General features: G+C 51.2%; 1 protein-coding gene across 1 annotated transcript in view; it reads right to left on the bottom strand.

The window, feature by feature from the left end:
* Nucleotides 1-14378, bottom strand: part of LOC119709146 (carboxyl-terminal PDZ ligand of neuronal nitric oxide synthase protein-like) — a 28272-nt gene extending 13894 nt beyond the window's left edge. Inside the window, exons 1-2 of the mRNA XM_038156548.1 lie at nucleotides 14123-14378; nucleotides 10466-10537 (exon numbers count right to left, since the gene is read on the bottom strand). Coding sequence (XP_038012476.1) covers nucleotides 10466-10537; nucleotides 14123-14227 — 177 coding nt within the window. The 5' untranslated portion in view covers nucleotides 14228-14378. The remainder of the gene's footprint in view (nucleotides 1-10465; nucleotides 10538-14122) is intronic.
* Nucleotides 14379-14613: the final 235 nt, after the last annotated feature.

Here is a 14613-nt window from a genome sequence, read left to right as displayed (position 1 = left end):
TCCTGGCAGGGACTCACAGGCACAGCACAGAGATGGGGAGAAAACCTAATCCCACTGCCATGTACAGGCTCTGACTGAGGCAGGTACTGGGATTTTAGGCCTCTAAATAATGCAAGACTTTGTGTTTATGTAAGGATGCTATTTTAGTGCAGGCAGTCCAAGGGAAGGGGGATGGCAATCCAGAGGGAAAGGCAGCCAGAGCAGGCCGGGAGCCATGCTGAGTGCAGGGATGGAGAGGGAATGTCAGCACTCCTGAGACCTGGGGCAGGCACAGGAGGTTCAGAGGAAGAGGCAGAGAAGTGCCCACGTGTTCAGCCTGACAACCAAGCCTACCTAGCCCTGGCTCTCAACAGGGCCAGGGGTGACCTGCTGGGGTTCTCCATTTCCAGCCCCGTGCTGCTCTGCAGCCTCCTCCCACAAGCCTTGGTCACTTCAGGGTGCTCAGCCTGTCCTCCCAGGGTGGATACCTATCCAAAGGAGAAGGAGCAATCTAGTTTGCTGTTGAGAATCTGGAGAAGCTACATCTGCACGACTAACACCTGCTCTGTGGAAATGCTGCAGGGAGGGAACATTTCCTGGCTTCCACACTTGCTATCACACCCCATATGCATCTCGGGTGCTGTCCTCCAGCTCTGTGTCTTGCCATTTCTCCTAGCCACCTACTAGGGAAATTAGCATTTCCTTTGCATATCCACAGCACAGTCAGGAAGCTGGACTTGGCACCTTTATCTTCGAGCAAGCAGAATCCAAGCTAGAACGAGGCCTTGATCTCCATTTGCATTCAGAACCAGCACTTGATTACAAACTAGACCAGAATGACAATGGGGAGATGCTGAGTGTGCTGCTGAGGGCAGACCAGGCTTCAGGACTCCTCTGCTAGGTGCAATCCATCTTTGTTCTCCTGCAGGGCTAAGAGCTCTTTGTTAGCTCAAGCCCTGGCTGCAGCTGAACCTTTCTACATCTCAGTGCCATGAACAGCCTTGCTATGTACTGGTTTGAGACACTCAGGGTCAGAAATAATCTCCTTTATTGCCAGGCAAGGAGACTTTTTCTCTGTAGCTGTTAATGCTATCGATCTCCAGCAGTTCCACTTGAGCAGACATTTCTTACAGAAAACCCAGTGACTTACAGTCGACCTCCAGGTGCTGCACTGGAAGGATGAGCATTACCCAGATGTGCAGCCCTGAGCACAGCCAGGCACAGCACAGCTCCCACACTGCTTCTCTGCAAGCGGGCCTTGCTTAGAAATTACTGAGTGCTAATAAAACTGCAGCTCCTAAATTTAAAGGCAAGTCTCTGGGTTCTCCTCAAATTGTCCATGAAACTTCACTCAAATTTGGAAACAAGACTGCTACTGTAAGAGAAAGAAAATTCAAGTCTAATTGTGTCATTTCCAAAACTCCAGAATATTAAGCAGTTCAAGGACTCTATTAGCCTCAGGGGAGCTACTGAGATTAGTGAATCATGATGAGAGAAAAGCCTGGGTTTAGATATGGAAATTATGGAAAAAGAGGGTTTTATGCTCTCAGTATTTACTGCCACTGAAGTCTTGTCACCAAAGCTGTACCAGAACATCACAGGCTCCTCTCTCCCCCCAGTGCTGTTCCCGGTGTCCCTGGGCTTGCAGTGGTGTCAGCAGGACGTGTGAAGCTGTGGACATCAAAGAATCCTGCCCTGCTCACAGCCAGGTCAGTGATTAACCCCAGAGAGAGTCCCCTGCCCCAGCTCACAGCTCCTGCCACCAGCTGGGACTCAAGGAAGGAGACAAGCAGGAGAGCAGCACTGCCCCGGGGGGCAACAGCATGCAAACAGGAAATGGGAAATGTGCCTGCGATGGAAGCTTGTGCCCTGTAATCATTAACAGAGGAGCACGGGCTGCAGCAGGACTGAGCAGGCCCGTGGAGCTGTGGGATCACTGACCCTGGAGTGCTCCATGAGCCATGCGTGGCTCTGCAGCAGGTAAAGGACACTCAACAGGTGGCATTTGAGCCTGGAGAGTGCCCGTGTGCCTTACACCCTCCTGAGGCAGCTGTGACTGCCTCATCCTCCACCACACTGCACCTGGCCTGAACATGTCCCTCTGCTCTTCTTCATCTGACGAAAATTATCTGACTTTTAGGAAGAAAAGCCTGGAGCTCAGAAGGTTTGGTGGGATTCCAGGATTACACTGGACCTGGCTGTGCAGGGAACGGGGAGATGTGGGGCCCTGGCCTGGGGTGCTCCTTCAATGCACAGGGCCACATCCTGCCCTCAGCAGAGCCACCCAGGCAGGATCTCTGCAGCAGCAGTGACAGAAGGGTGGAGGAAGTGGGAAGTGACTCAGGTGTCCTGAAAGCTGTCAGGCAGCTGCCAATTAGTCCAAATAACCCATCTGGTCCAGGGAAAAGACATTTAAATAATGTCTAATCACTGCTGCAGGAAAGAAAGAAAACCATTCCATAATGCCTTTAAAAAATCCCTGCTCCCTCATCAAAGCATCCTTCCTTCCAGGGAGCCATTCAAGACTGTTATGCTTTAGATTTATCACACTGTTATTTGGCCAAAACACGAAGTAGCTTGTCAAAGTACTTTGTAGAGTAGCACGGATTCTGTCTGTCCCCAGGCCTCATTCAGTACAGAGCAAAGGCAGATTGAAGACAGCCAGCACAGAACAAGCTATTGTTAGGAAATCTTATTTTACTGGGCTGGATTTGGCTTTGTGGTCACAGTCCCTCAGGGTCCCTCTCCTCAGAACCCTGATCACTGAAGTACAAAGGGCCCTTGCATGTGACAAAATCAAGACAACACCCACAGGGGCACCCGCTGCTGTGCCCTGGCTGCCTCCTGTGTCCAGCACAGACTCCACCTGAGAACCAGAGAGGCTCAGGCAAAGCATGAGGATTGCACTGTAGCCACAGGATGACTTTTTTTCAGATTTTTCTCTGCACAGAGAGAGACTCATGGGACAGATTTAAGTGTTTGTATCTTCATGGGCTATCCTGCTTTGTTCCTGAAACACATCACCCTGCTCTGGTGGAAATCCAGCCCTGCACTTGTATTGGCTGTACAGGGAGGGTGTCTGCTCCACCCCAGGGGCAGCCCCAGCTCTGTGCCCCTGCAGCTGTCACTCAGATGCAGGCAGCTCCTTGTTACCAAGCCAATCCAATGCTCTCTCTGCACTCTGGTTACCTTCTCAATTACATTTTTTCAGGCACCAACAAAGAAGCAGCTTTGAGTCGTGGCTGAGTGTTCTTCACCAGAATGTAATTTGAAAGCCATTATATTTCATCTCTGGAATACTCTACAACCAGTAACATAATTGGTGAAAAAGTCTCTTTATTTCAAACTAGATAAAAGCTTTGCAGAGATCTCATACGGTGATATTTTAGCTAGGGAAATTAAATGCTTCAGTAATATAATGATAATACTGTTAAAGCCACTTTATTTTACAATTAAAAGGTACCTGCTTCATTGCCAAGATTCAGCATCAGACAAAAAGCTCTGTCTTGTTCTATTTAGCACTAACATTTTAATTTAGCTTTTATCCATTTAAATGCTGCTTTTATTAGCCTTCAACTAAACTCCAATCCACCATGACTCTTATGCAAAACAGAATTAATGTGCCTGACTGGTTCCACCCCCTCTCTGGAGAAGCCAGGGAGTTCTGAGGGCTCTGAGGAAGGCATAAAGGTCACTGTTGCCTGGAGATGACACATTTCACTGACTGATCCCTCCACCCATCTGTTATCAGCCCTGCGCTCTGAGCAGGGTGGAGGAACTGAAGCATCTCAGTCACCGGCCACTCCTCAGAAACTGGGTCATGAAACGTGGCTACCAAAAATGCCCTCGGCTGTCTGCTGGCACAGTGACCTGTGTTCACAGCTTGACCAGTCCCCACTCGTTTCAGCTCAGAGGTGAAGTGACAGAAGGTAACTAATTATTCTGTGGCAGGAAGTCCAGAGGTGATTTAGGGTTGGAGATGAGCAGGGTGGAAATCTGCAGGAGTTTCTAAGTCAGTGGGGCAGCTCTATGGTATGGTGAGACCCCCCAGGCAGTGAGCAGAAGGTTGGATTCTTGTGTAATCTCAGAGGTGTTTTTTCCTCTCCTCCCACTCAAGACACACAGAGCATAGTCAGTTCTCCAGCACATCACACAATGCTGCCTAGAAACACTGTGCACCATGCCACTGCAGGAACAGCTCATGATGAGCTTCTTCCCTTTGTTTTAATATAATACAAACAGCAGAAAATGGGTAAAACAAGCTTGGGTTTGTCTGAGACAAGGCAGACTCAATTTCTCTAGAAAGCCAGTTTCCACATTTCAGTTAGCCTTTTGTCAGGCTAGGAAAGCAGCTTGTGCTGGAGCCCACCAGAGCCTGTCAGGGTGATCAGAGAACACACGGGGAGAGGCCTAAGGGGCTGCACCTGCACAGCCCACCCCTCCCGGGCCCTTCATGGCAAGGAGCTCAGGGAGATCTGCTCCCACCTGGTGTTTTGGCTAATGGGTGCTGCAGGGCAGACTGGGAAGGGGCAGAGGCTGCAGAACTCAGTGGCAGGATGGGAGCAGGGTGAGGAGCAGTGCCTGGAGCTTGCAGCTCCTGCAGTCTCACACTGAAGCCACTTGTTTTGCCTGGAGAAATGGATTCTTGCCAGACATTCTGCCAGAGGGCTCAGCTCCTTCAGCATCCTGTGCTGCATGCAGGTAAGGCCCATAATGTGTCTGTCATCCCTGAAGGTAGGGCAGCATCCCTGTCATGCTTTACCTTCCTAAAGAGCAGGAAACAGACTGTGGGAACCAAACCTGGGGGCCATTTGCAGTGTGGAGCAGTAGAATGCTTTGCAGCAGAGCTGTGCATTGAATGTGGTGGTTTCAGTGCTGCCTGCCCTGGGCAGGAGCAGGTAAGAGCTTCCTGGCGAGGCTCAGAGACCCTCAGAGCACATGGTGGGACTCCTGTCTCCTGGGAAGCCCAGCCTGCTCCCCATCCCTGCGCAGGAGACTCTGCTCTAGATGCAACAAACAGGAAAACAAACTAATGAGGCATTAGGGCTAAACTTAGCTGCAATTAACATTTAATTACTATCCTGAAAACACTTGCTGTATTTTGCCAGGGCCTGGAAAGGTAAACCCAATTAGCTTAATCTTGTGTGGTAGGAGCCTTAAACTGGTTGAGATGCCTGGTCTCACGGATGGGACCCTGAGAGTAACTGGTGTTTCTGGGGCCTGGAGCTGAGCAGCCCTGTGGGCTGATCATGTACTGCCTGTGTAAAGCTGCAGGGCCTTTCTTAGACCTCTGCTTTGGAGAAGAGTCAGAACTGACACCAGACGTTCTGCAGAAGGTGCCAGAGCAAGTCTGTACGTGCTTGTGTATGTTGGTTTGGCTGCCACAGCTCTCTCCTGGAGGCCATAGGCTGTGTCTGACACTTAGCAGGGTAAACAACCCTTGCAGGGCTCTCCAGAGATGCAGGGAAGGTATCCTAGAAAACGATGCTCTCCTGGAGCACACTCTGGGGTGAATCCAACGTCTTCTTAGTGTGGGGGAGAAGGAGGAAGAGATGCCTCTGTTTCACACTCTAACCTTGTCAGAACTGTCACTGTTTCTCCTGCATCCTCCTGTAAATGAAAGGAAGGTGCATGGTGTTCTGAGAACTAAAGAAAGGTCCCACCCCAGCAGTCTGAGGCTGCTGAAATATTTTAAGATACGAGGCTTGTTGTCTGTCACAGCCCAGGGCTATCATTAGCTGAGCTCTGTATGCTCTTCCAAAGAGGCTGAAAGGGAAAACCCTCCAGGAACTGCAGCAGAACAAACACCCATCCAACAACAACAGCTCCTGGCGTGCAGCTACAGAGCTCTGTACCCCAGGGCAAGTGCTCCAGCAGTTTGCACTTCCATGTTTGAGTCTGTGCCTCAGCTACAGCTGACCAAATATCTTCATTACAGAGGGAGAGGCTGCAGACACTAACCAAGAAACCCAGCTGGGAGTTCAGCTTCTCTCTTTTTTTAGTTCTGATCACAACTCCAGCTCAGATTAACATGAAGCTGGCAGGAAAACAGCTCTGAGCACAATAACCCAGGAAGGGCTTATAGGCAGAATATGTCAGAGGAGTCCATGCAGCAGTTTCTAGGTGAACTTCTGCCTGCCTGGGAAAACTGAGGGAACTGTGTTCTAGAACAATCTCATGGACAGGCCCGTGAAACATCTCTACCTCTGAAACCTGTCACACAGTAATAAATTAAACTGAGAGGGCTGAAAGCACTCTTCCTGCCTTCTGTCATCTGTCCACCTGGTTCCTCTCCTTCTATAGGAAGAGCAGATAAATCCCACCCATATTTGCTCCTGGACCGTTGGAATTTACAGCCTGGCAGGGCTTTAAGTGCAAGGTGCTGTGTGAGCCAGCCCAGCTCTGGGGCTGGGAGCTCTGGAGTGCACAGGCAGGTTCCCTGCAGCTGTCCCTGCTGCCTCTGCTTCACAAGTTTGTGCAGCAGGACTGTAACTGACTCATCCTGATTTAAATTGCTGTCATGTCACACTTCAACACCACCAGTTGATACTTGGCAGTCAGTCTGACTTGCAGTGTGGCTGGATTGCACCTCCTCGCTCAAATGCTGTGTGGAGAAACTGCAAAGTGCTGAGGCTCTGCTCAAAGATGGATGCAGCAAGAATGATCAGGATAAGAGGGAGGCTGAAGTGAGAACCCAGTTCTCATTCCAAGGAGAGCTCAGGCATTTCTCATGTATCCTGCACTGAGATTTATAAATGCTTCTGTTTCCCTGGCACGCTGGCCTCTAGGGGAAAGGCTTCTCAATTAAATTAAGCCCAAGAAATGTGGAGGTAACAGAAGACACATTACTCTGGATGTCTGCCTCCTGTTTGCTCATCCTGGTGTTTGGATAGGCACAGCACCAGTTGGCTGTTCCCTTATAGAATGATTAAATAATCCAACATCTGGCTCCGTTCTGAGTGTCAATACCTGCACAGGTCCAAGCTAAACCTTCCAAGCAGACTGAAATTTGTAGGCTTCAGAGAGCCTTAAGTGCAGATTCCAGGGAAACTGATTCTGTGCCTTGAAGGTAGATAAATGGAGTGTCTTGGGGAATTGCTGGCAGCAGGCTGTCTGTGGGGATGACAGGCTTTGTCACTTACTCCTACTGTGTCCTTGTACAGCTCACCACTCAAAACAGCAGCACCAGGCCTGCTCAGCTGGCTGTGAGTGCTGCACTGAGGGTAGAGGGGCTCTGGGAAGGGAACAGCTGACCTTCTCTGGTCAGTGCTGGCTCTGGGGAATGCATGCAGGACGTGTGGTGATGTTAACCCTGCACCTGAAGCCATCCATTCCCTGGCTAAGATGTTCCAAGCAACCTCAGCAGCTTCGAGGAAGTGTTTTGTGTTTTACAAAACCCATCTTCACATTAGCTACCGCTTGAATTGTGAGGAGGAAAGATCTTGATTTGTACATAAACTCCCCAGAGTGCTGAGAAGGCTCCAATACCTGCAGAGGGATCCCCTCCAGCAGCAGCCAGCTCCACCAGAGCGCTGACAGAGCAGGGGAGCTGCCAGACACCCAGACCTGGATGGCCTCAGGCAGCAGATGCTGCTCCCTGGGAGGTGGGGGAACACCTGCCCGGGGTGCTGGGAGCTCTGAGATGAATTGGACTCTCCCAGGCAGGCCCTTGCTGTGCCTGTCAGGGTACAGTGTATTTATCCAAGCTGCAAACTCATTTCATCACCTCCCCTGCCAGGGCAAGAGGTAGAGGGATTAGTTTGAACTCTGATCATATAATAACAACATGGCAGCTGTAGGCAGCTAATAATCCGCCGGGAGGATTAGCAAACTTAAAGTTGTCTAGCTCTGCATAATGGAAAGCTAAGAACAGCAGCTTCCCTGTTCTACCTACTGCATTTGCATTCTCTCCAGTGGAAGCATAGAACATGATGAGACAAGGCTTTCCAGTCTGTTATGAAATGGGATCTAAAGTGTGACTAATGGAGTATTGCTGGCAATTCTACAAGCATCCATTCAGCCCAGAATATGGATTTAAGCTTTACTAAGAGACTGCACCTCAAATGCCTACTGCCGAAGAGCAGGTCCCGATTTCAGCAGGCTGATGCTAAAACTCCTTATTTGAGGCTCTCTGGGAGTAACATCCTGAAGTCTGCAGGCACACTGCTCTGCTTACACGAGGAGAATCCCACTGATCCAGAATCCTGGTATAATTCACGTGTGACTGGCAAAAGAGCCACTACAAAACACAGAACATGCCGAGGAGCAGACTTGTCACCTGCTGCTGCTCTCCTCAGGACCCTCTCAGGACATTTGGAGTCCTCAGCAGCTGGAGGCTTCTCCCCCAAGGCAGTTTTGGCACTTGTATCAATTTCCTGATGAGTAACCAGAGTAAGCAGCTCTGACACAGCCTGAAAAGAGAGCTGTGACTCCTCATCCTCCTCCCTGCTCGCTCTGGAGCGGCACAAGCGCTGAGTAAGAGCCCTCCATCAGCACCAGGATGGCTCCCACTCCTCCCATGGCACAGGGAGCACAGGGAATGCTCTGCTGGGGCTTGTGCTGCACCACTTTTCTCTTCTGCCCCAGTGGAGAATTCCAGTGGAACACTGGAGTGCACAAAGGATGAAAGCTTCACCACGACTTGGCAGGGCTGTGGGACCAACACTTGGCAGGGCTGTGGGACCTTACTCACTCTTGCACTGCAAACAGGCACTGCCACTCACAATCACATAGGAAGAAAATACTCATTTCCCCCACGAGCTTCTCCCACTGTTTCCTCCCAGTTGTAACTGGTGCTGCTGAGAGTCCATGGGAAAAAACTCCAGTACAGACAAGGCCTCTGCATGCAAATGAACGCCACATAAATAACCCCCATCTTCCCTCCGTTCCTAGGTTGGGTACTCTGTGCACCAGAATTCTCTTCAAAGACCTCCCAGTTCATTCTTTATGCTCTAATTAAGGATCAGTGCCAATTAACTATCTTCAATAGAGGAGCATCTTCCGCTCAGCAGCCAGGAAGTGTCTGAATAAGATCCTGCTGTACAATGTGCACATGAAAAGGGAAGCCCTCCCTTTTTGGAATGAGCTTCCAAGATTAAAAACTCGGTATAGATTACTGGATGCCTACTTTAAAAATCCTGTGTGACAAGATTAAGTGATGGCACCCAGGGATGCAGAATGGTTTTTTACATGTTTCTTGTGGTACCCAAGCATGCTATTGCACTGCCAAGGCTCTGAGCTAGGTACCACTGTGGCAATAGCAGGTGTGAAAACAGAATGTGACACTTTATTTTGAGTGATATTGAAACACTGTTTGCTTTTTCTTACAAGGGTATCACAGATCAGCAGAAGTGCAGTGTGAAATCTGATGATAAATACTGACTGAGATGAAAAATTGCCAATAATTATGCCAGCACCTAAACTGCCCTGGTAGCCCTCACCTATTGCTTTTACTTCCTACAGATACTCACCTGTTCCATAAATAACCAGGCAATTTAGACTGCTGCTGCACTGTGTTCTGAGCAAGATCTGTGCTAATAGTCTGAGCAGGCAAAGGGAGGGGAATGTCATTTCTAAGCTTGGCTGGAGATGAATACATCAGCTCCCCAGCCAGTTACAGGCTAAGTTTAAAAACCACTATTCTAAAGGAAAATTAGATGGTTAAACACTGTGGGGGAAGGGGAGGGGGAATAGGATAATCCCTTCAAAGCTTTAAATGGAAGATTCTCAAACTTGCTTCAGCTGATGTGAGACACATGAACAGCTTCAGAATTAAGACCCCTGCAAAACTTCAGCCAGACACAACAGCTGCACTGCCTTTTGGGGGAGATGCACTTGAACTGGTTATACACGAAGCAGATGTAAGCCACCCAACCCTGCTAATCACAGCTAAATCTGGGGACCATTCACAGGCTGCTCTGCAGAATAAAGAGGCAGAGCAGGAAGAGAGCAGCCTTGGTGATGAGAAACAGGAACTGTAAAACTGTATTGGAGCATGGGGAAAGCAACAAATTATTCTAGGAGCAGCAGAATCCACAAAGTCTAGTCAGATGGGATTTACATCAATCACACCTGTCAGGGCACTGATATTTCAATATATAACACAATATATTTGGAACTGCCAAGGAACTCGAGTGCTCTGTGAAGCACATTGTGTCCAGCTTATTCTTCACGCACACAAAATTCCAAACAGGCTAAATAAATCTCTTAGGTTCAAGGAGAAACCCCACGGCTGCTCGGCACAGGAGAGGAGGTTACATTTGAGTTTGGATAACAGATTCCTCTGCAGAGAGCACTGGATTGGCCTAAGCTAAGATGCCTTGGAAATTTCTGGAAAAGCTTGTTGCAAACCTGACTGGGCTGAGATTTGAGCTCCAGACAGGAAGGGCTGGAGGGAATGTGGAACAGTAGATTGCAACCAAGTCACTCTGGGGAGTGTAAAGTGTAAACTTTGATTCTGTGTGGGGCTCAGCCCTTCTGAACTTACCCGGATCCTCCTCATGGCTGCCACGATCTCCACGCGGCTGTTGGGCCTGGGGACGTCCAAGCTCCCGATGTACTGGAAGACACAACGTGAGATGGCTGGGCAGTAATGCACAACTTCATGGTGTGGCCTTCTTCAAAACAGACAGCATTTCTCACTTATTTACCCCTTCCTTGCTGGGACTCCTTCGACCCAGGACAGGATAGGAATATCTGCTGTAGATAAGTTATCAAGTTGGGGATTTCTGAGGTTGGGTGTGAGGCTCTGACCTCATTCAGGTTCTGGATGTGCCTGGACCAGTGCTCTGCAGGGTTTGCTGCTAATTGAGTCATGATCCCGTGTGTCTGAAGATGGGATTGTCTATCCTTTGTTCCTCCTTCCTACACCTGCTCAAAACTGAGAGCACACAAGAGCTGTAAAGCCTCCAGGATGTGCAACAAACACCTTTCCTGGAAAAGCCTTGTGATTCTAGCTTAAGTTTTCAGTCTGGACCATGCTGCCTCTTGATACTGCTGTCCCTGCTTGGCTGGACCAGCTCGGCTGTCTGCAGAATCCTGGCAAACCCACCCAAATCTGTGTCCTACAACTCTGCTTAGGAGAGCTGCAGCCCTAACCAAACTGCTTGGGGTTGAGTGTCTGCGTTCCAGTGTCTGTGCCAGACCTAGCAGGGTCCCTTACTGGGGTCTGAGACATGGCAGGTTCCCCTCAGCTCCACCTCTACCCCTGCACCACAGCTACAGCTCCTCGAGCTGGTTGCCTGTTCTCCTGAAAGGAGTGGCAGCCCACTGCCCAGGCTCCACAGATCATCGTGGAACACCCAGGGGCAGCTTCCTGCTGCTGGATTTCTCCCTCGTGTGCCAAAGCAGAACCTGCTCGTGCACCCGTGGGCAGGAGCTGCTGCCCGGTGGCACACGGCGGTGGCACACGTGGCACAGCTGCACAGGAGTGCCCTGCACTGCCCAGGGAGGAGGCACAGAGCTGCCAGCTCAGCCCTGGCAATGACGAAACGTGGGGTGTCCTGGACACTCACACTGCGTGGGGAGCAAAGGCTGCTGATGCTGTGAAGTGCTGTGGCTCAGCTCTGAGGAAGATCTGCATGCTCAGGGCCCGCTGGGGAGGACAGGGAGAATGTCACTGAGTGAGAGGGTGATGACAGCATGTGCTGGGAGTGGCCCTGGCAGCTGAGGGCAGCTGCTGGATTTGGTGCTGCTGGGGCCCACTGGGGTCCATCAGCTCCCTCAGGGTAACACAGCCCATCTCTGCTGTTAGTGCTGGGGACTGAGGGCAGTTCTCAGAGTTTAGTGACCCTCCCAGGAGCTTTGGTTCATGAACTGTGTCTGGGTTTTAGTGTGTGGTTATAAACTGTTGGCTTTTTGGAAGTTGTTCCCTTGTGGAGAGGAAAAGGAGCAGCTAATCAGGAGGCCCCTGCAAACATTCAGGGTGATATTATATATATGAACAGAGACAAAATAATTCCCCAGAACAGCCCCATAGGTATTGCTGTTACTGACACAGTTCTGGATTTATTTCTCCACTGTACTACTTGCAGATTGCAATGGGTTTTATCTTGTAAAATGTCTGCTTAAAAGGGCTTTCAGAGATGAGCTCTCCTGGCTGAGTCTTTAGTGCTCTTTCTCCTGCTTTGAAATAAACACCACAAGCAATCTGAAAGGTCATCTGGCTTTGCTGCCTCTTCTGTAAATGCCTTTGCAAAATGGCATTTTTAAGAGCAGTTAAGTTCATCTATAGCCTTTGGTAAACCACAGGAGAACCAAGCTCAGAGCACGAGAGCTTGAGGGCAGCAGGGAGGGGAGCAGCAGAGCCAGGGCTTCCCTCTGGGCTGGTGGGGAGGGCAGAGCTGTACTGCTGTGATCCGTGGCCTCTTTGGAGTGCAGATCTCCTTCCCTGCTCCTGGCTGTCAGGACAGTCACTGCTAATCCAGATGAGCTCCTTGCAGCTGGCTGGCCTTTTGTCAGAGCTGCAGTGGGGAACAGGCCGTGCTCCTAATGGCAAATTAACTGGGGCAAAAGGACAGCTGGGACTGCTGAGCTAGAGGAGATTCTCTCAAACTCCCTGCTCTGTGCTGGCTGCAGAGTTTGGGTACCTGTGCTGCCACACAGAGCCATGACACTCATGAAACAGCACACAAAACTCTGCCCGAACAAGCAGCTCCCAGTAGTGACCTCCTGAAGATTACAGGGGGAGGAAGGCAGTTTGGAATGTGGAGATTAGAGAGCGAGTGTGGTCAGTAAGATTGCCTGGTGCGAGCCACCTGCAGCCAGCTGCAGCCTTGTCATTGTCAGCGTCGCAGCTGACTGATGTGCCCACAATGAGCAGCATAATTGGAAGAGACAGACTGTAAAGCAGAACTGAGCAAGCATGTTACTAAGGTAATGCAAACCCCATCCCAGACCCACACACCCTAACAGGCTGTTATCCACTCGCCAGCTCTGGATGCCTGGAGCTGTCAATCTGAAAAGCCAGTTTCACTCAGTTAAAGGTACAGTTGCTCCCCATCTTTTAAAAATCAAATTAAGAATTTTTCTTCTCCTCAGTACGGTCTGCAGCACAGTAAATGCTAATTTAAACAGAGAAATCACAGATTAAATGTTTTCTTCCCTAAGGAAGATAAATTTTTTTAAATACATGATTAGCTGTCTATTCAGATTCATCCTGTATCCTGCTTAAATCTTACAGCTCTTTCAGCAGGAAAACCAGGAGGCACAAAATCCGTATTTCAAAGCTTTATTGGAATGTATATGCCCCTTCTTTCCAGCTCAGGAGACAGCAGGCGTGAATTCCATTTCTAATCTGTGTTAGGCCACCTGCAAAGAGGGGAAGGGAGCCTGTGAGTTGCTCCAGCAAAATGCAATTCTTCTTGTCAGCTGAATTATAAACCCATTCCCCATGCTGTCTACAGAATGCCAATTCCAATGGAGTCACTTTCTGAGAGTGCTGCTGCGCTGCCAGGTTGTTCTTCACGATCAATACAGAATTTCTGATAATATCTGTATTTCTTTCTGATGCCTGAAGGCTGCAGACCTTGTCTGGTCCAGCTTTTCATGCAGGGAAGGGGTCAGCTGGAGTAAGGCACTATTATCTGAGCAGCACATAGCAGTCTGCTGGTTTCCAAGGGAATAGGGAGCTGTCACCCCGCTGTGGCAGGACAGGACAGGCGCTGGATCAGGCAGGGATGAGCACCTGGGACAGTGGGACAGCATCCACGGTGCTGTCAAGAGGGGTCATTCCAGAGCAGTTCCCAAATGCAGCACACAAGGCAGGGTCTAAGGATTACACCGCTGCAAAAACACTAGGAAAAGAGCAAGAACCTGTTTGATTGTGCTAATTAAATGCAAGGCTTTCATAACTGATGGCTGTTTTCTTTAGACTCCCTCAGCGTGGCCCAGGGGCACTCCCAGAGCTGAAGAACAGCCGCGGCAGGGCTGGGGGGAGCACGGCCAGTGGGGGCCACACCGGTGGCTGCTGGCCAGCGACGGAGCCCAGCCCGCGGGGACCCCGAGCCCGCAGAGACCCGCAGCGCCCTCTCTGCGACAGCCACAGCGGGGGAACCTGCGGGGCTTCGCTGCCGGGGCTGCGGCAGGCGGGGCCCGCTGCGATCCCGGCCCGGGGGCTGCGGAGGGGAGCGCGCCCGGGGCTCACCTTGGCCTGGAAGTGGATGCCGTGCTGAAAGGCCTCCTCGTTGTGCAGCGGGACGCGGGAGTCGCAGCCATCGTCCACCAGGTTGTACCGGTTCTTCACCGGCATGGCGGCGGGCGGGCGGCCGCCTCAGCCCGCGGCCCCGCCGGGCATCGCGGCCGGCAGCGCCCGGCCCGCGGAGCCCCGGGCGCCGTGCGGGGCTGCGGGAGCCCGAGCCCGGCCGCGTTTTGAATGAGCGTCCGCGGGAGCGAGCGGGGCCCCGGCCCCGGCGCGGCGCCATTGGCCCGAAGTTGCCTCATGTGATGCGGGGGGCGGTGGAGCCGCCCGGCCCTGCCCGGCCGCCCCGCCCCGGCCCCGCCGCGGAGCCGCCGCCGGGACCCGGGGTGCTCCGCTGGACGGACCCGGGGTGGTGAGGGGTCTGGAGCATCTCGGTTATGGGGGGACCCTGCGGGAGCTGGGCCTGGTTCGTCTGGAGAAGACTGAGAGGGGATCCC

This window comes from Motacilla alba, chromosome 17, assembly GCF_015832195.1.
Source record: "Motacilla alba alba isolate MOTALB_02 chromosome 17, Motacilla_alba_V1.0_pri, whole genome shotgun sequence".
Classification (NCBI taxonomy): domain Eukaryota; kingdom Metazoa; phylum Chordata; class Aves; order Passeriformes; family Motacillidae; genus Motacilla; species Motacilla alba.
Note: the sequence above shows the minus strand (reverse complement) of the source record. Positions and strands in the feature narration are given on the sequence as shown.